At 42.5% G+C, this 20,682-nt stretch overlaps 2 protein-coding genes across 6 annotated transcripts in view; one reads left to right on the top strand and one right to left on the bottom strand.

The window, feature by feature from the left end:
• Positions 1-1,143: 1,143 nt before the first annotated feature.
• polq (polymerase (DNA directed), theta) lies at positions 1,144-18,356 on the top strand. 5 transcript variants are annotated; one of them, XM_039803532.1, is made up of 35 exons: positions 1,144-1,448; positions 1,611-1,707; positions 1,812-2,266; positions 2,372-2,613; positions 3,237-3,413; positions 3,492-3,622; positions 3,744-3,900; positions 3,984-4,095; positions 4,193-4,394; positions 4,515-4,656; positions 4,772-4,918; positions 5,024-5,236; positions 5,416-5,558; positions 6,017-6,206; positions 6,411-6,553; positions 6,743-6,936; positions 7,488-7,612; positions 8,113-8,356; positions 9,049-10,636; positions 10,720-12,352; positions 12,604-12,744; positions 12,828-13,030; positions 13,409-13,616; positions 13,734-13,927; positions 14,037-14,165; positions 14,258-14,432; positions 14,523-14,688; positions 15,426-15,526; positions 15,631-15,713; positions 15,795-15,896; positions 15,970-16,081; positions 16,297-16,421; positions 16,541-16,676; positions 16,804-16,910; positions 17,298-18,356. In XM_039803532.1, the coding sequence occupies exons 1-35, from the start codon at positions 1,378-1,380 to the stop codon at positions 17,409-17,411; spliced, it is 8,502 nt and encodes a 2,833-aa protein (XP_039659466.1). In that variant the 5' UTR covers positions 1,144-1,377; the 3' UTR covers positions 17,412-18,356. The 5 variants fall into 5 exon arrangements, with proteins under 5 accessions (XP_039659466.1, XP_039659492.1, XP_039659483.1 ...); XM_039803558.1 differs by having other exon boundaries at positions 14,360-14,432; positions 14,565-14,688; positions 17,298-17,411; XM_039803549.1 differs by having other exon boundaries at positions 14,360-14,432; positions 17,298-17,411.
• The window catches only part of uba6 (ubiquitin like modifier activating enzyme 6), a 27,120-nt gene continuing 24,576 nt past the window's right edge, over positions 18,139-20,682 (bottom strand). The window contains exon 30 of the mRNA XM_039798576.1: positions 18,139-19,994. Within this exon, the coding sequence (XP_039654510.1) occupies positions 19,853-19,994 (142 nt within the window). The 3' untranslated portion in view covers positions 18,139-19,852. The remainder of the gene's footprint in view (positions 19,995-20,682) is intronic.

Genomic DNA, 20,682 nt, shown 5'->3' with positions numbered 1-20,682 from the left:
CGGATATCTGCAGGGAGGGTGTTCCAGAAGGATGGGGCTGCAACACTAAAAGGACCGCAGGTTTTGTTGGGGTGTAGGCCTATGGCTGGAGGAGGTCAGAGAGGTACTGTGGGTCCAGGGCATGGAGGGATTTGTAGGTGAGAAGGAGGATTTAGGGTGAGTGACGAGGGACTTAATTGGGAGCCAGTGAAGGTGGATGAGGGTTGGGGTGATGTGCTTTTGGACATACTGGAGCCTGTCTAGGGTTTTGCTGGGTTTCCCAGACAGGACTCCATTGTCTGGAAAGAGAGGGTGGAGTCCAGGTTTACACAAAGGTTGTGGACCTCAGAGGGTGGGTAGATGGCGCACCCGTCAACATCCAGGATGAGATCTCTAACTGGAGCAGAGCCTTGGGGGCCACAACCATGAGCTCTGTTTTATTGCTGTGTAAACTAAGACGTATAGCCTAAGTATAGTAAGCAATATCGTAGTGTAAGATAGTATACCTTGTACAGCAATATAACATAATTTAAATATATGTACAGTTTGTAAATTGTGGCCATACATTTTACAATTAATAATTGCATGATTCTAAAGCTTATAAGCTTATTGCCAATTTGTGTTATATTATAATATTATATATTATAAAATCATTATCCACACATACCCAGTAAACAGGTAACCACCAAAGAACGTCCCCTAAAGGTTCTCTAAAGTTTTTCTTCTTTTTTTTTTTTTTTTTTAAATAATAATAAAAGAAAACCTCCAGGGAACATTCTGTGATGGTTCTATGAAGGTTTTAAAAAAATAACCCTTATAGAGAACCTTCAGGGAACGTTCTCTGAAGGTTATTTAACAAGACATGATTATTTACATAATTTTAAAGCTTATGAGCTCATTGCCAATTTTTGTTTTTCATTAAAATTATAAAATCAGTATTCATCCAATTCAGCACATAACCTCGATACAATGTTTACCACTCTTTTATTTAACCATAAGCATTTTTCCATCCAAACATTTAATCGAAGGACTGTCTATTCAATATTACAAGTTAAATATAAAAAAAAATAAAATTTTTTTTAAAAAAAAAGTTACTGAGGATAACTTTGTATTGAAGCATTTGTTCCGTTTATTTTTTTTGCCCCCCCCCCCGAAGACTTTTGATTTCACATTTGTTCAGCGCTGCCATGAGCGCTGCCCAACAGAAAGACAATGTTTACACTTAGCAACCAAAATAAATACTTCTACGGCGACGCTTGTTTTCGCCTAACCGCTTTCCTTACCTTTGAGTGTTAACTATAGCTAGTTTATAAACTCGTATCAAGAGTCAAACTGGTGTCATGTTAATGAACATCCACATACTCACGCGTTTGTCAAAAACAGTACAACTTCTTCAGTATGAGCACTTCGGGCCCTCCCCTGAAAAAGAAAAGCTACATGGGGCAGCACCAGATCAAGAAGAAGAAAGGGTAAGTGTAATCAGTTTAACTTAACTCATAATGTTCATAATGATTTAGAAGAATTATGACCAAATTCCTCCTGTTGCCTAGAGACATCTTCCAATCTCTGTAGCATTTCTATCGATGAACGTCAGTCTTACCTGTGGTGAACATACATTTTTCTGAGCACAGTTTCCAGGTTCCTGATGAGCCACCAGACGGAGACAGACTGTTGCAGAAAACTCATTACATATCAGGCAAAACAAACATTAGCAAAGACAGCCTCTTGGTGAGTGTGACAGCTTGAGAGAGAGAGAGAGAGAGAGAGTTTTTCTCCTACTCTATTTTTCATCATTTGCACATCTACAGACATGTATTAATCTCCATTTTTAGGATGGAGGAGCAATGTTTCCACTGGGAGAATCCACATTCGCTCTTGATGAAGAGATGCTGCAGGTGTTGGATGCTGTAGACTCCGTGAAGCCTGTAGCTAGAAATGCTTGCCCAACAACAGTAAACAGGGATGCACACGCAGAGCCAGCATCATCAGCTGTTTTTGCCTTCTCACGAGCTGACAGAGCTCCTCAGTCCACAGGCCAAGGGCCCCACAGAGACCCCAGCACCCAGGAGAGAGTCCGTGGGCGTAGTGGTGACTGTAAGAGACCAGGATGGAGAGCTGACTGCAAAGACCTTGCACAGAGGCTTCTCTTCAGTGAGGACTCTGAGGAAGTGGAGCATGCTCAGAGGGGCCCAGAGAACATCCAGCAGCCATCACCACCTTCTGCCTGCATCAATGGGTTATCCTGTCAAGAAATAAAAAACGGTCAGCAAGTAGGCAGCTCCACCAAGTGAGTTTTAACCTACACGTTATTGCCCAGTTTTTCTTTTCTGTCGATTGTGCGCCTCAGTTCTTTTCTTTTAACAAATGTTTTCATTTTTGTGCGTTTTCGTAGACAGACAATTACATCCAGAAGAAAAAGCTCTCCTCGTAGCAAAAACAAAAGTGGGTCAAATATGAATGCTGATCAACCTCTGGATGTATCCAGGGACTACATCTTGTTCAGCCCAACCCGCCTCGCAGCTGCAATAAAGAGGGCAAAACTCCAGCCGTCATTACAGAATCAGTCTGCCTCTGTGCTCACAGTTCCCACTGGCTCAGACCTTAGTACTCTCAGTGACACTTTACCTCAGCCAGGTAAAGTAGAATTTATAAAATCTTCTTTAAGGTTGATATTTCCTGCAATTGTTCTTGTTTCTCTGTGTTGTTCACTCCTTATGACACATTGCCATGGCTGCATTAACCTGCTGGACCCCCCCTTTAGTCCTCCTTTCCTCCCACTCTCTGTGCTTTGTATAATGTTTTTCTACACTAGAATACTATTTGGGTGCAGAAATACTATACTATTAGACTTGATACAAGGAAGAAAAATAAATATTACAGTCCATTGCAAGATATAAATGAATAGCCTCAAATTTATAAAAAAAAAAAAAAGGCAGTGGCACAAACTAGTGAACACACAGTAAGCCTGGAGCTTTTGGGGCCCTGGGGGCAATTGGCCACTATGCCTGCTTGGTAAGCCAGCCTTGAACTTTGTATGAACATATCTCTTGTCCAGGTATGTCCAGATAGTTTATTTTACTGAATTACATTTAAATCTGACATTAGATTGTGTCTCCGATGTTTACCCTGAGATATCATTTCTCTTTCCAATGTGAAATCCACTTGCTGTGCACAAAATACATAAGTCACAATACTAAAATCTCCTACCACCAGTTTGATTTAATACCTCATGTAAATAGAGTTTATTTGTACTGTAGGCATTGCCTTGTGTGCCCCTGCGGGGCAAGCCGAAAAGCTGCTGTTATGCAGTTGGGGCTTACCTAAACCTGTCCTGGAGCGCTACCAGAAACACGGAGTGACTCACATGTTCGAATGGCAGGCTCAGTGCCTCTCTGTTGGACAGGTGCTGCAGGGAGGTAACCTGGTGTACTCAGGTAAGAAACCGAACATCTCTATCTAAAAAGTGAGTCACTGTTCGGGTCATTTTCAGCTTTATATCCCTTCTTTTTCAGCCCCCACCAGTGCTGGAAAAACTCTGGTGTCAGAGCTGCTGATGTTGAAGCGTGTGTTGGAGACTAAAAGAAAAGCTCTCTTCATTCTGCCATTTGTCTCTGTGGCTAAAGAGAAGATGCACTACCTTCAGGTGAGGGAGAGGTGGACAGAAAAGCACATGCATGTTGTTATGGACAATGTGTTGTCCCTCTGTGTGTGTGTGTGTGTGTGTGTGTATATACATATACAAACTTTTTTCTGTGAACCTGTAGAGTGTATTTGAAGAGGCAGGAGTTCGTGTGGATGGATATATGGGCAGCACCTCAGCTGCTGGAGGGTTTACAGCACTGGATGTGGCTGTTTGCACCATAGAAAAAGCCAATTCTCTTGTTAACAGACTCATTGAAGAGGACAACATGGATCTACTAGGTAACATACCAGTGATAACTGTGTTTTCTTGAGTATAAAACATAGAGTATGAGTTTGAAAAGTGTGTGTTTTTGTACTGCTAGGTATGGTGGTGGTGGATGAGTTGCATATGGTTGGAGATTCTGGAAGAGGATACCTACTAGAACTACTCTTAACCAAAATCCGCTACATTGCGCAGAAACAGAACACCACTGGGTTTGTGTCTGTTAGTCTATCTACATTTATCTTGTATAACCGCTACAGTGTTTAAAAATCCAAGTTCTTATGCTAATCTGTGCAACTCTTTCTGCAGGTCTCTTTCTGAGGGTGTACAGATCATAGGCATGAGCGCCACCTTGCCTAACCTCTCCCTCCTGGCTAGCTGGTTAGGTGCAGAGCTTTACCAGACAGACTACAGACCTGTACCCTTGCAGGAGCATCTCAAGGTGGGCTGCAATATTTACGACAAGAGCCTCTCTGTGGTCCGGCAGTTCACTCCTGCACTCCAAATTAAGGTAGTTGAGAGTGTAGTTCAGATATCATCCAACATGCATGTTGTCATGACTTATTCTTTCTACACTAGAAATATAATCATTTGCTGTGTGTGTGTGATAAATATGTGATATTTCATAAAGGGGGATGATGACCACATAGTGAGCTTGTGCTATGAGACTGTGAGAGAAGGCCGCTCTGTGTTGATGTTCTGTCCCTCGAAGAACTGGTGTGAGAAACTGGTGGACAGCATCGCCAGAGAATTCTACAACCTCAGACATACAGGTACAAGATCATTTACGTTTTGGGCATACTATGTTTAATAGTGAGGTCAAGTACAGCTGTTGCTTGTTCTAAAGATAGTTTGCGTTAAGTCTAGATTCTGGTCTCATCCTTTCAGATCGTCATGGCGAAGCAGAGCCACAGCCGGTGCGTCTGGATCGGGAGGGGTTAGTGGATGTTGTAGCCCAGTTGAGACATACTCCAGCTGGTTTAGACCCTATCCTCCAGCGAACTGTGCCATGGGGGGTGGCCTTCCACCACGCCGGTAACCACACTCACACAACGTCTCAACCACAAAGAAACAGCGGGCTGAATAGATCTTTTTTTTTTTTTTTTGAGTTTATAAATAATATGAAGTTTGTCTCTGTAGGTTTGACATTCGATGAGCGCGATATACTGGAGGGAGCTTTTCGTCAGGGCATGGTCAGAGTCCTGGTGGCCACCTCTACCCTCTCCTCAGGGGTTAATCTCCCAGCTCGCAGGGTCATCATTAGAACCCCTACCTTCAATGGACACTTGTTGGACCCACTCACGTACAAACAGATGGCTGGACGAGCAGGGAGAAAAGGAGTGGACACTACAGGTATGGAGGGAAGAAGGGGGCAATAAATCCTTTTTAAAATGATTGCTTGTTCATTGGTATTCCAGTTGCCTGAAGAGAAAAAAACAAATCTTCTGTGATAATATCCGAGCATTTTTGAAAAGTGAATTCAAAAAACATCTTTTGTTTGGCCTTGCATTATTTTGTCCATCCTCTTTCAGGTGAGAGTGTGCTGGTGTGTAAGGAGGCAGAGCGTCAGAAAGGTATTAGTCTCCTTACAGGAACTCTTCAGCCAATAAGCAGCTGCCTGGTGAGAAGGGAGGGCGAAGGCGTCACCACCAGCATGCTGCGAGCAATCCTAGAGGTACGGCCGACATCTCAATGAACTTTGCACCTATTGAAATTACCTTTAGTAAATAGATCATGAATAGTTCCTTCTTAAAGAATAGTTGCCTCATCCTATCGAGGCTGTTGATGCATAGTCAGATTAATTCAATAATAATAATAATAATAATAATAATAATACATTTATTTTATATAGCGCTTTAAAAGGTACTCAAAGGCATTTTACAAAGTAAAGGTAGAAAAACTATAACAAGATCAGTACAACAGAAATAGTAACAGATAGATATTAAAAAGGTGAAGCAAAGCAGCATAGAAGCAGGATAAAAAAGCAAACAAATGGAAACACAGCTAGTTTGGTTAAAAACAGCTTTAAAGAGATGGGTTTTGAGTGCGGTTTTGAAGTGAGTAAGTGATGTGGAAAGTCTGAGGTGTTTATAATTGTGTTATGACCCTAATTTGAATCATCCCAATTTGCAGATCATTGTCGGAGGTGTGGCCAGCACTCCACAGGATGTGAGGTCATACGCTTTGTGCTCACTACTGGCTGCTACCATGAAATGTGAAGGCAAAAAAGAATTAAATGAAGAGACCAACAAAGGAGCTATCGAGGCCTGTGTTGAATGGCTGATGGAGAACGAATTTATCAGTATCCAGAAGGACGGACAAGGTACTACCTATGTGCGGCCTTTATTATGTTCAGTGAGCATTCTTGATATCTTGACATACGATGAAAGTAGTCTTTTAGTTACAAATTGAACCATTGTTGGTGTTAAGTGTTCTTACGTTATTCAGTGTACAAGCCAAAGCATCAGCTGAAAAACCTTTGCCATTACACTAACTACTGTATATCCTGATGTATTTTCATATCCAGAGGAGCGGTACTGTCCGACTCAACTTGGTGCTGCCACCCTGTCCTCCTCCCTCTCCCCGCCTGAGGCTGTGGGAATATTTGCAGATCTCCAGCGGGCCATGAAGGGCTTTGTACTGGAAAATGACTTGCACATTCTGTATCTGGTACACATATCTTGTCTTATTATTTGCTTAATAGGTTTCTGTCAACTTTATTCACTCCCTATCATCCCTGTACTCTCACCCATACATTCCTTATAGTAACTTAATCTTAATTCTAGCTCTTAACCAAACCAAAAATGTCCCCTTCTCAAATGCACAGTATTTAAAATTCTGTGTCTAAATTCCCCCCAGATCACCCCGTTATACGCAGAGTGGACTACCATAGATTGGTATCAGTTCTTCTGTCTGTGGGAACAGCTCTCGTCATCGATGAAGAGAGTAGCAGAGCTCGTGGGCGTCCAGGAAGGTTTTCTTGCACGATCTGTCAGTGGCAAACTTGTCGCCAAGACAGAGAAGCAACGTAGACAAATGGCTATTCATAAACGGTAATGCACATATTTACGTTAATTACACAAACTATACTGTATGCATATGATAGTACTGGCAAATAGTCCCCTCATTTAGTTTTCTGTTTATAAGGAATCCAAAATATGAGTTAACGTGCGGTTTGGAAAAACAATTACCTAATTTCATACTAAATTATAGTCACAGTTACACACTTCTGTATGCTACTATACCAGTAAACAAGGGGGAGCACAATTACATGATCCATAAAACATCAATACCTTTGTTAAGCTTATAGTGTTCGGTTTTGGATTAATGTAATATCAATATCATATTTTATATATAGTTCTAGATTATGGATGGTTATTGTTCATCATTATATTATTTTATTCAGATGTTCGTGCTTTTTTGTCCTCTTCCTTTATAACATTGATTCCCAACTTTGTGGCCCCTGGATGAAAGTTGACTCTGGAGCGAGACCCTAACACAAACTACTCAAGGATGTATGGAGAGTCAAACAACAAAAAATGTTTTAGAAATGTTTCGATCACATAGGACTTTTGTCCATTCTCTCTCCGTTATCTCCTCACAGGTTTTTCACCACCCTTGTGCTGCAGGATCTGGTGAATGAGGTGCCTTTGGGAACAGTTGCATCCAAATACAACTGCAATCGTGGGCAGTTACAGTCTCTCCAGCAGTCTGCTTCTACATATGCAGGTACATGCTTAAGAGTGTTGCTGAGCATCTCTAAGGTCAGGACATATATAGTAGAGTATACCGACTCTGAATTCTACACTTAAAAGGGGAGGGCAGTAACAAAGGTAGTAACTTGATGCAAGACGCTGGAGCACTTTAGACTGACAGATATACATCATAGACTTTATTCCATTAGCTGATGTTTCTGCACCTACATGATTCCTTCAAAGCCACGTAAAGTGCTCATTCTTCTTGCATCAAGTTACTGTGAGAGGATTTATGAGGTCTTAGTGTAACTCAGACTTTGAGGGTGTGTGCTTAACTGTGGCTCAGAACAAGTTTGTCTGGGTGTGAGTGTATATATATATCATACTAATTATGGTGTTTATTATCAATGTAAACACAGAAAATAACCCAAAGAAAGCCAGAACCAAACAGCAACACATTAGTAATTCATTGACTCTATATCATATGCTCAGTGGTACAGCTTACAGAAACACTCAGACCTCTCTGTCATCCAGGAATGGTAACCGTGTTCTGCAAACGTCTGGGCTGGCACAACATGGAGCTGCTGTTGTCCCAGTACCAGACCAGGCTGAGCTTCGGAGTCCAGAGGGAGCTGGTCGACCTCGTCAGAGTTTCCCTCCTGAACGCAACACGAGCCAGAGCGCTGTACGCACAAGGCCTCTGTACTGTCGCTGAACTAGCCAGGGCTACTGTAGCTGATGTGGAGAAAGCCATGAGGAATGCTGTCCCATTTAAGAGGTAGGTGTATGCTTGTTTGTGAGTACCATTAAGATATAAATGCATATTAGGTAAACAAGAATATGAGTAGGTTTACAGCACACAGGCTGTTTCAACTGAAGTGCCAGCAACTGAGACTTATACATAAAATAGCACTTTGTGGAACACCTGGATAGCTCACCTAGTTAAGCGTGTGCCCCATGTGCTAAGGCTCAGTCCGCAGGTTCTCTTCCGACCTGCGGCCCTTTGCTGCATGTCATTCCCCCTCTCTCCTCCCTTTTACATCTGCAGCTGTCCTGTGTAATAAAGGCCTAAAAATAATCTTTAAAAAATAAATTCTATGATGAAGTAAAGAAGTCATAACTGGATGTACAGAGACAATCATGTATTTCATATGCATACAAAATATATAAAAAATATGCAAATAGTTGTAGTAGACTGGGGGGATTCAAACTTTTTCAAAACGTTTTAAGTAAATATGTGGTTTGGAGCGTGCAGGCATTATTCTTAACAACACTACTATAAACATACACCAACCTCCTTTATTTTGGAAAAGTCAAGGTGATAGAAGCAGGTACATTCCTGTAAACCCCTGTTAAACCCTAAGCTTGCATAAAGTATGTGCAACTGTAGCATCAGCACACCAAAGCTATAATCTCCCTGAAACATGACCCCTGAAGTAAAGCCAATGTTGTACTGTCTGTCATCCTCAGCTCTAAGCGTGCAGTGGATGAGAGTGAGGTGGAGGCAGCCGAGAGACGCAGCCTCCGCTGTGTCTGGGTCACTGGTGGTCGGGCCCTGACGGAACAGGAAGCCGCTGTTGAGATAGTGTCTGAAGCAAGGCTCCTCCTTCGGGAAGACCTAGCCCAGTTAGGCATTCAGTGGGACCCGACAACACTTCCTCCTGGGGCTCCTGCTGTAAACAGCCCCGATGAAACCTCATCTGCCTCATATCTCAGCTCACATGAAGCACAGGTCGACAACAATAAAAATCACCAGGAAGGAGACAGGGTCAGGAAAAGTGACAGTAGAGATATTGACAGACATGGAGGGGCGAATAAGGAAGAATATACATGCGGGAAAGGTATATCTGAAATGAAAATGGAGAAAGCACAAGGAGAAGTCAACCGAGAGCAAGGGAAGTCCAAGCCTGAAGACACGGTAGTAAACAGAAAATTGGAGGAGCACAGAAAGTTAGACAGGACAGAACCAGAAATCAAACAAACGGGTAATGAAGTGCAAGTGGAAAGAAGCAAAGAAACAAAAAACGACGAGGCAAATAAAAAATTATTAATGGCAAATGACACAGAAGATCCAGATGAAAAAAGAGAAAGACAAAAGCCCACAAGGTCAAAGCAAGGAGAGGAAGATGGCAAGAAAGCCGAGCCAAAAGAAGGGGAGACGAGTAAAGGGATTGCCTCAATCAGACCGGAGAGTCATCAAGCAAATGGTCCTGTTCCTGAAAGGAGCCTGACACAGGAATTGGCTGAAATCATATCCAGCCCCCTGCTTCGACCAATGGCTCGTCCTCAGCCCTCTCCTTCCCCGATGCCTCCTCCCCGGTTCAGAGCTCCAGTATCCCGAGTAGAAGTACACCACCGTGTTCCAACAAGGACATCAAAAGGAGATGGTGCCTCACCTGTGCATCCAGGTAGACTGAAGCACTCGAAAGCCTTAAGCAAAGTCCTCCACTCTATACAAACTGACAAAAGCCTACAAGATAATGTAGAGACTGCACAGACGTCACACTCAGAACCTTTGGTGGTTTCTACGGTCCAAAATGTAGTGCCTGCAGGCCAGGTGCCTACAACTGTTCAAGCTCCCGGCACTGTGCTAGAAACCCCTACGAATGCGGATATGTTAGACTCTCACCTGACCGTCTCTCCTGCTTCCGTTCCCTTATTCTCTCCTGAGGCCAAGCGAAGAAAGATGGACTGCGGAGAGGTAGATACATTTTCATCTCCCGAGCTGTACGCTGGAGACGAGGGAGATAAGGAAGCAGAGGGAGATGTTAAAAACAGAGAAGAGACTTTCGGTGACAGCTTTGAATTGGACACCCAGACCGAAAGAATCATTGTTCAACAGGCATGCCAACACAGAGATGGGAATGGTAGAGGTACGAATCAATCGGTAGAAACGGAGAAGATAAGAGAGGAGGAAATGGTAGAAGCAGCTGTAGAGACCATTAAGGACATAAATAATGGAAGTAACTGGCTTAAAGCCACGGACAATGCATGTCCCAGATTTAACATTTCTCTCACAGATAGCCAGATGGAGCTCATCCTTAACACCAGCCACCAGGTGAGTGACCAGAATCATCCATCTGTTTTGGTTATTAACCTCCTAATTTATTTGCCTCTTAAAAAATCAAACTGTTTTTCCAGATTTCTCCTGGTCCAGATGGTGATAATGTTGTTGAAGATAAAGATGAAAGTGGTGATGAGGATGCCAATCGGGCTGCCTCCGAGAGTGTTAACAGAAGCAGTAGCTTCCTGTTTGACAGCCTGTATGACAGCTCTCTACTGGCTGGTCTGAGCCCACACCAGATCCTCGACCAATCGGACGAACAGGAGCCTGTTGGCCAAGAGATCAGAGACCCTCTTCCGTCGACCCAGGAGCGAAGACGCAGTGAGCTTCTCGCCAATCAGGAGGCCGAAAAGCAGGAGGCAGTCCAATGGGGCGAGTCCTCCTTCAACCTGTCGGAGTGGGGCGACTCGCTGCTGGTGGGCGAACACTTTCTGGAGAGGCAGAGCTTGCTCAAACACACAGAGAGAACTCAAGAAGCAAGTCAACCCAACGCAGACCATGTTGTGCCTGAGGAACAGCTGTCAGAACCACAACCTAAACCCAGTCAGATACAGCCACAACCCACCACTTCAACTACTACCACAACTCAAAATGAGCATGACCGAGGTAAAGCCAGTAATAATCAAGGCCATACACACAAAATGAAACAGCATAGTAATGCGCAACATGACAATAAACCAGGCAGGAGACAGGAAACTACGAATAAAGAGGGTGAAAATGGGAAGCAATTAGAGACAAAAGTAAGGAAAGAGGAAATGAATGCTTTATTGTCAGATAATGGAGTTTTTAAACACCCACAGGTCCAAAATGCACCTGAAAGCTCTTTTTATTGCAGCCCTGGTTTGCAAGAGATTTTTGACCGCTGGCCTAGCATGTCTGACCAGCCCTGGCAAAACGCCACAACAGGCCACACAGCTCATACACTCATTAATGCTGCAAATACAGCAGAAGTTCCAGATCTACCTCAGCCCTCAATGCAGTTGGACAGAAAAGGCGGAAAGACAAATGCGCAGGCTGTTGCTGCTGAGAGTGATTCTCGAGAGGAACAAGCATCAAGCCATGACGGTGAGAATTTAACGGAGAGACCAGGCTCTGCTGGTGATCTTATTCCCCCAACTCAGGAAACGCCACCTGTCACACCCAGAGTAAAACTGACGACCTCATCTGTCCAGTCGCCTCTCATCGCTCAGCCACTCAACCAGTCGACTCCTTCAACCCTGCCACGGAAACCAGCAATCACAAAATGTCCCAAATCTCGTCCAGGAAACCGTAATCATCTATTGGAAGCGGTTGCTGACACTAAACAGCCTAATTCTACATCAGATCGCAGCCACCAACACCAGCTGGGACGGAAACCAAAGACTGTTGCACCCTTAAGTTCAAAAACAAAACCCCTGCTATACACCGATCAGAATCTCAGCACTCCCCAAGACCGTGCTTCTCCATCCTCCCCCCGGCCCAGGCTTCCCTCTGATGCAGAACCACCTGTGACTGATGAGGGCTTCACTCTTCAGCTGTCCCAGGATGCACCGCTCTTTTCCAGCAACTCAGGGACCTTCTCCATCATAGACGTGGCAAGTGACCGGCGCCTCTTTGACACTTTCATTAATGAGTGGAAAACAAAGGAGCGGTACTCTGTGGCTTTAGCCTGTGAAAAGAAGGAGCACAGACGGCAGCCTGAGGAGGAAATAGGAGGGAAACATAAGAGAGGTAACTGATAAACATGTACCCAAGTTACATCACCTCACAGTAAAATTTGATATCAATTGCTGCCATGCGCTAACCCAGAGATTGACTACATCTATGAAGTATTTGATGCAGAGAAGTCTCCTTTCTTGCATTTGTGTTTTTGCATATTATTATATCATATTATCAACAACACATGACATATTTAAAACATTATAAGCAAAGCCTGTGTTGTATGCAGTCTCCTCATCCATGCGTGTATTTATTGCGTGCAGCGTCAGCAGCTAATCAGGAGCTCCACAGGGCCGATGGTTTTCCAGTAAGAGACAGTGATGGACTTGTGTTGATTGGACTGTCTGTCTGCTGGGGAGCAAGAGATGCATACTACATTTCTCTGCAGCAAGAGCAGAGCAAAGGTATAGAAACACACATACTGTACATGTATGCACAAGCTCACTCCAAAATAGTTTGTTCAGCCAGCCAGTCTGTTACCCCTCAGGTTTGAGCTCCAGTCTGGCCCCGCCTCCACTGGATGATGATTTGCCAGTAAGTGAGAGGCTGCGACTGGTGAAGACCTGTCTGAGCAGGCCGCCGACTGGTCATAGAGGAGGTGTGGTTGTCACGTATGACATCATACAGGTGTACAAGATGCTAGTCCAGAGCTGTAGCATCAGCTTGGAGGGAAACTGCGAAGATCCCAAGGTGAGGGAAATCATGTGTGCACGCATTTTCATACACGTACAGCACATATGGAAATTTGCATATTGGTAACTATGAGCAGGCTGTTCCATGGGATTTCATTTAAAACCTCTTCTCACACATTTCTGAATGAAACGTTGGAAGACAGCAATGCACCAATATTCACTGGGATCTTCTCATTTTCTACCAAAAACTTTCCCCATCAGAATAATTTGAATGGTGCTATAATCACATAAACAAATCTACACATAGGGGCTTTTAAAGAGAAGATTTAATAACATTGGACGATATATTTATTGTTTTGCCAAGAGCCTTTGCTGCATCATGAAGTTTGTTTCTTACATTTTATCGAAGTGACTCTGTTTTGAATGTCTGCCATAGGTTGCGTGCTGGCTGGTGGACCCTGGCAGTGAGGAGCGGACTCTACCCAACATGGTGACTGTCTACTGCCCCGAAGAGTTACCTCTGCTGGATGGACTTGGGAACGCGCTTGCACACTGTCCTCGTGTTAGGGCAGCGACCAAGAGCGTGCTCATACACTCTGTCATGAACCATCTCACTGGCCTGCTAGAGAAGGACGGCATGCTTGGTATAAAAAGCAAAGCAGACATTCATACAATATTCTTACAGTGGTAAGAACTGTAGTAACCATGACGTTTTTTTTTTTTTTTACCATTGTTGTAATGTTTTTGCATGCACTTGTCAGACTTATTCAGGAGTGTTGAGATGCCCTCCCAGGTGTCTTTGGCTCTGCTGGAGTTAAATGGAGTGGGCTTCAGCGTCAAAGAGTGTGAAAGACAAAAACACGTGATGCAAGCCAAACTCACCGCGCTGGAGTCTCAGGCTTACAACCTGGCCGGACACAGCTTCTCTCTCACCAGCGTCGACGACATCGCACAGGTCCGACGCATCTTCTTTATCCCAGCCGTGTTTTTGAATCAAATTCCAAAAACTACGACAAGGCGTAGTAAAACGTACAATTGTCAAACCTATCTCACGTGCACTGTAGGTGTTGTTTTTAGAGCTACACCTGCCTCCAAACGGTGACGTGGGTGGGTTGAAAAGTAAGAAGACCCTTGGCTACACCAGGAGAGGCGGCGGCAGAGTACGACTTGGAAAGCAGTTCAGCACCACCAAGGTGAACTGTTTTTCTATAATGCTGGGAGAAAGATAAGGTAACATTTGTGAGTGTTGACTATGTTTAAACGGAATTGTAATGATGGTTGGCAGGATGTTCTGGAGAAGCTTCGCCCCCTCCACCCGTTGCCAGGTGTTATTCTGGAGTGGAGGAGGATCACTAATGCCTTGACTAAAGTGGTGTTCCCCCTGCAGAGGGAGAAGCAATACCACACCACACTGGCCATGGACAGAATATACCCCATCGCTCAGACGCACACAGCCACAGGTAACACGCAGATACACACACAGACATTACACGCACCTGTCGTTAAAGTAGAGCATTACAGCGTGCAATCCAATTTTATGTGTGTTGAAGTAAATCTAAAGCATGCAGCGACCCGGCTCATTCTGTCGTCAGGTAGAGTGAGCTTCACTGAGCCCAACATACAGAATGTCCCCAAAGACTTTGAGATTTACATGCCCACGGTGGTGGGGGAGAGCCCACCTTCACAAGACAGCTGCAGCACGACCACCAAAACAGGGTAGGTCAACATCACAGTTCACTCAAAGTGGGCTCTGAGGTCCGAGTACTTGAGAAGCTTCTAGTGTTTTCTCAGTAAAATGAGACATGGTTTAATGTCACTAAACAGTGTAAAATAGCTATTGTTTTAATCATAATGTACATATTTTTATTACTAACTTTAGTGGATAAACTTCACTTCTTGAGAAACAAATTGAGGACATTCAGGCTAATAGTGATACATTTGATCTTACTCCCAGCTCATTTAGAAAAAGTGTGTAGCTATTTTAAATACTTCAATATGATCTTATATATTAAAATATTCCGGGTTTTTTTAGCGGGTGCATGTAAACACCATTATGCAAAAGATTAATATGTCAATATTAAAGTTAATTTGTGTAGTGTCTCCATTCTTTCACAGTAATATTCCTAATACATACATATAGTGTGATATGGAAATATATGCAAACACTAGGACTAATAATACCCTTCACGGCAATGTAAGTCTCACTTTGCAATAAAGGGAATGTTGGTTTTAGACAGGGTTTAAAAGTGAAATAAAGAAAACTACAGTAGAAAACTCAGGGTATTGCATACAATACACACGTGACAATTAATAAAGCCAGATGCTGGTAGGCATTTAAAGTGAAAAATAAACTTGTTACATGCTGTGTATGGGTGGGAATGCACTAAATTCTTGACAAGTGTTAAGATAACTCCAACATTTGTCTAACTAAAGCTCGTACGGTTTTGTTACAGAAAAAAGAGACGTTCTGTAGTGCCTTCAGCTGCAGCTGGCCATGCAGAACAAGGCCCAGCCTTCTCTGTCAGCATGAGACATGCCTTCGTACCTTTTTCAGGTTACTATGATGATACTGTTGATTTGTGTGGGTGATCACCTTCTCTGTCTGTAACTTTGTCTCTGACTGTTCTACCAGCTGTGTCTTTCTGTACTGTTCTGTAGGTGGGATGATATTGGCAGCTGATTATTCTCAGCTGGAGTTGAGAGTGTTGGCTCACCTCTCCAAGGACCAACGCCTTCTGCAGGTCGGTAAATAGCAAGAAAAACATCATATAACAGTCATCAAGAAACCGGTAAAAGGAATGATGAACTGTGTGCGCCATCAGGTGCTGAATGGAGGCGCAGACGTGTTCCGCTGCATCGCAGCTGAGTGGAAAAGCGTTGACCCAGAGTCTGTGAACGACAACCTCAGACAACAGGCAAAACAGGTACAGCTAGGCAGGAGAGAGATGATGACATGGACACGCATGCATTCTTACTGGTGTGTTTTTGTCTTTGCAGATTTGCTATGGCATTATCTATGGGATGGGAGCTAAGTCTTTGGGGGAGCAAATGGGCGTGGAGGAGAATGACGCGGCCTGCTACATAGAGAGTTTCAAGGCCAGATACAAAGGTATACGGCGCTGTTTAATTCACATTGTGTCCCAGTTGATGTCACAAATTGTTTGTGTGTATATGTAAGTATGTGGCAGTAGAATCCTACATACACAAATAATTGTTCATAACGTAATTGTATATTATTGTATTTTTTTTTCTTCATTGTCGTTAATCATTGAAAGAAGTACTGGAAAGACAAATTGAACATCCATGTCTTGTGTTGTGTTTCAGGCATCAATGGTTTTCTGAGAGAAACTGTGAAGAACTGTATAAAGAACGGCTATGTTCAGACTCTGATGGGCCGTAGGCGATACCTACCTGGGATCACTAATGCCAATACGCACACCAAAGGCCATGTAAGCATGCTCGTCCATCAGAAGTTGCCAGAATTTATTTGTAAGCTGTGCAATGTAAAATTCAAGTGTGATATATATTTTTTTTTTTCATGAATTCCATAACTTCTCTGTCTCTTCAGGCAGAGCGTCAGGCAGTGAACACAACTGTACAGGGTTCAGCAGCAGACATTGTTAAACTTGCCACTGTAAACATCCAGAAACGGCTACGAAAAACATATCCTGCAGCTCCACTCTCTCACCAGCACACACACGCAGGTGACTTAACACTTACTCTTCTTTTCCCATACTGTATCAACACAACATGAAGAAAGAGATAATCACTGCATTATTATTATTATTAAGTCTGTAAATTAAATCATGCCTAACTGTGTCCGTTATACAGCCAGCAATTACCGCAGGGTTGGGACGTCTCAACTCAGAGGGGCCTACTTCATCCTGCAGCTGCATGATGAGCTCATCTATGAAACCACAGAGGAAGACCTCATACAGGTATGAACATTATTTGGATTGTCAAATCATCAGAAGTATGTGTTAAGTATTGTAGTTTACAGAAAACATGGTGCTGAGTAGACCTGCAAAGTTACACCGTGTGAGATTTTCATCTTGAGTGATTTATTTTTGGGCCGACAAAGCAGGATAGTTACAGTTGTATATGTATTAAGTCTCATTTATACGACTACTTGAATTTCAGATATTCAAATAACAATGACAACTGACACACGGTTGCAGTAATTGTTGACCTGTGATAAAAGAGAGTGATTTTTGAATAGATTTTTACTTTAATATAGACTATTTCCTACAGTTTTCTTTTTTTAGGGTGGAGAAAACACATTCTAAAAAACCACATGTATACATAATTCTTTGTTTTTCTGTCAGGTTGCTCAGATAGTCAAGAGGGAGATGGAGTCGGCAGTGAAACTGTATGTAAAGCTTAAGGCCAAAGTCAAGGTGGGACCCAGCTGGGGCAACTTGCAGGACCTAGATATATAATGTGAATGTTTTGAGGTTTTAAATTGACATGAAATACATGCACTTATTGCTTCAAGTTCTGTAATACATTAATACTGCTGTACTGAAATAATTTTTTTAATCACTACATTAACAATGAAATGTAAGATAAATACATGTCTATGATTACATGAGCTCTAAATGAACTATTGAGTGTATTTATAATTCTATTTACCGGTGTATAGTGTAAAAAAGTATCAATTTTTGTAAAAAGTATGGAATTTTTCCCATTTTTCTTATCCCAATACATGTCATGAGATTTTATGCAAGATATTCTTTGTAAAGTAACGTAATAAGCGTAATAAGTTGACATAATTTTTGTCTCTACTTTGAAATCCTGTGCCTGCAACAATTATTTTTATTGACTAATGTGCCGATTGTTTTTTCGTGAATTGTTTACTCTATGAAATGTCAATTGTGAAAACATTCCTGTAACAACTTCCTAGAGCCCAAGGTGATGGGTGTCCCAAACCTAAAGATATGCAGGTTACAATGATTTAATCACAAAAAAGCAGCTAATCATCACGAGACGCTGGAACTGGAGAATTTCTGGCGGGGTTTTTTTCACAATTTTTGCTTGAAAAAAATTAAACGATTAATCTCTTTTTTTTTATTGTTTTAAATCAAAATAGTTGATTATTTTTCCATCTAACGAATCATTTCAGCTCTACTGTGATGCATTTAAAACAAAGACAGACCAGCTTTAGTCTTGAGGACATCCTGAAATCTCACATTTTATTGGACCATTGGTTGAGTTGTCTGTCACAGGAACATACATCATTATCATTGTCACTTTAACATTTTGTTTTACACTTATGACATTCAACGCACAAGAAGTGTTGTCAATAGGATACGACATTTTCTGTGCAAAGGGAAATTCACCACCTTTAGTTATGGGAATAGAAATAAATGTGGTCGAAGAAGCAATTTTGTGTGACTTTAGCCTTAATTGACTATCTTCAGGTGGATCTTCATAATACTTTTTTTTTTTTTTTAAATGATTCCATTCAAAACTACATTGACTTTGCCAATATAAGCCAATGCATACCGTATATAGACCCTGGAACTAAAGAAGAATTATTTACTTTTTAACACTTCACAATTAACCAGTGCACCATGACACCACAGAGCTCTTCAACACGGGCTCAGTTTGACACAAAAATGAGTAACAAGTAAATAAATACATGTCATGGACACACATCCATAAACAAATGCAACAAATAAATCAGGAACAGCACAGGTTTTGTTTGAAAAAAAAAAAAAAAAAAGGGTGTTTTAAAAACAGGAGTGTGATCCCAGATGGTGGTACAGATGTTTCATGTCTGTCAAAAGAATGGCTTTTTCTGTGTGAAACGGCTATTGAACTCACGCCATTACTTAATCTAAAAAACCTATTGTTTACTCAAATGTTTTAACTGATGTCAATGCTGTCATCACCTAAATATTTAACATGATAGGTAAGACTAGCAGCTACGTCTGCTATGTTATTTGATGCATGTCAATTGACTGGGGAGCAATGTAATAAAATTGCTGCTCATCTGAAGAGTTGATGCTCGTCAATAGGACAGGGACATATTCCAAAATATTGACGTGCATCAAACTGATGAAGCAAGTCAAGATGCTGCCAGTGTGTGTTGCTCTATAATGTTTGGATAATAATTATTGCCCATAATATAAATATGTTTTTATGAGGCAGTCGAGGTGATCATAAAAGAGAACAATCATCTGCAGACAAAATGATAATCAGTATCTTTGGTGGTTTCGCCATTGTCCACTGACCTTTTGCACCTCTAAATTATACAACAATATTGGCTTGACATGTTTCTATAAAAGGGAGATGGCCAACATCTGGCTAATTCTGTGGTTGGCAATAATTTCAAAGCCAATGAGAGGACTCTGAGGAAGGAGAAGGTATGATTCTTACCAAATACAAATCCACTTCACCGCCCCGACAGTCCTACCACCATCCCCCTTAGGGCCTAGCAGACTTAAAACAGAAATTAGACTAACGGGGTTGTGTGTTAAGAGTACGCAGGTTTCTGTAAACAGCTTTTAGTCAGACTCACTGCCACAAACAGAAAATGGTTTTTAAACAATTAAGGCATTGACACAGGCGGAATCTGTGCATTTCACCAGAGTAGAAAACAGAACAGAGAAAATATATGTACACAGGTGCAGTTAAGTGCTACTCAAGCAGCCTCGTGTTGGCTAGATCTGGGGCAAGAAAAATTGGGACCAGGACTGGCCTCGTCTTGCTCCATTACGCACAGGCGGGGCTGGTGTTGGGGGGCCAGGAGCTTTGCCCTTGTCAGAGAACATCCTGAAGAAAACTCTTGGCCATGGCCCAGGTTATTGGAGTACAACAATTGACATGAAAGAAGGGAAGTAAGGACACAAGAGGTTTGAGGACATCTAGGAAGGTGTCAAGGTGTCTCTCCATTGCGGCTGAAGAAGTACCTGACGGGAGGACCAGGGAGGTCGTCGTCTCCATCTGCCTCTGGAGCGAATGACACAGTGAGGTCTACGTAGCGGCGGTCCACTGATGGCTTGATCAGCTTCTGCATCCTGTAGCGAGTCAGAGGCAAGGTTAGCTGCATCTGCATTAGCCTTTGTCCAGGAAACCTCTAACAATACAGACACTAATGCAAAAGTTCACAGGGTGGTGTAGTGATGACAAAGAGCATCTGTTAATGCCCTATGCAGGGTTCGTACGGGTGCTTGAAATCCTTGAAAATGCTTGAATTTTATGTTGTGTTTTCAAGGTTTCAAAAGTGCTTGAATTTTGGATAAAATGCTTGACATTGTAACTGTATATCTTTCACAACAAATACCTATCTGACTGAATAGTTGGTTTATTAAATTGAGAAATAAAATGTTGGAGAGCCTAACATTAAACCTGCTCGCTTGTGCATTTGTGACCGCGATCTGCAGCCACGCCAAGACCCGCCCTAGGAATCAGATTGGTTGGGGCAAGGCATTTCACCTTGAGTGGTTGAGGTTAGGATAGCCGATTGGTCAGGGGATAGGACCTGTACAAATGGGGTTATGTTACCTTGCGTAAGCATCATGGACAACTAGCCAATAAATACTATTGAAGGGCGCGTCTTGTCGTGGCCATAGTGGGATTCGTAATATCAGCAGGCTGTCGTTTCAATGAACGTTGGCTGGATGATGAAAAATACAAATATGGATTAAACAGGGAAAAACCATACAAACCAAAACAAAGTCTGCAAAAAAGACATGCAGCTTTTCA

Source organism: Perca fluviatilis, chromosome 1 (genome assembly GCF_010015445.1).
Source record: "Perca fluviatilis chromosome 1, GENO_Pfluv_1.0, whole genome shotgun sequence".
Taxonomy (NCBI): domain Eukaryota; kingdom Metazoa; phylum Chordata; class Actinopteri; order Perciformes; family Percidae; genus Perca; species Perca fluviatilis.
This window is presented reverse-complemented; position numbering and strand designations above follow the sequence as displayed.

Bases quoted from the DNA above. Each gene is read 5' to 3' on its own strand.
- polq (XM_039803532.1), top strand. From the start codon at position 1,378: ATGAGCACTTCGGGCCCTCCCCTGAAAAAGAAAAGCTACATGGGGCAG. The intron at 4,096-4,192 runs GTTTGTGTCTGT...CTCTTTCTGCAG, and splicing joins CAGAAACAGAACACCACTGG to GTCTCTTTCTGAGGGTGTAC. The intron at 6,937-7,487 runs GTAATGCACATA...ATCTCCTCACAG, and splicing joins CAAATGGCTATTCATAAACG to GTTTTTCACCACCCTTGTGC.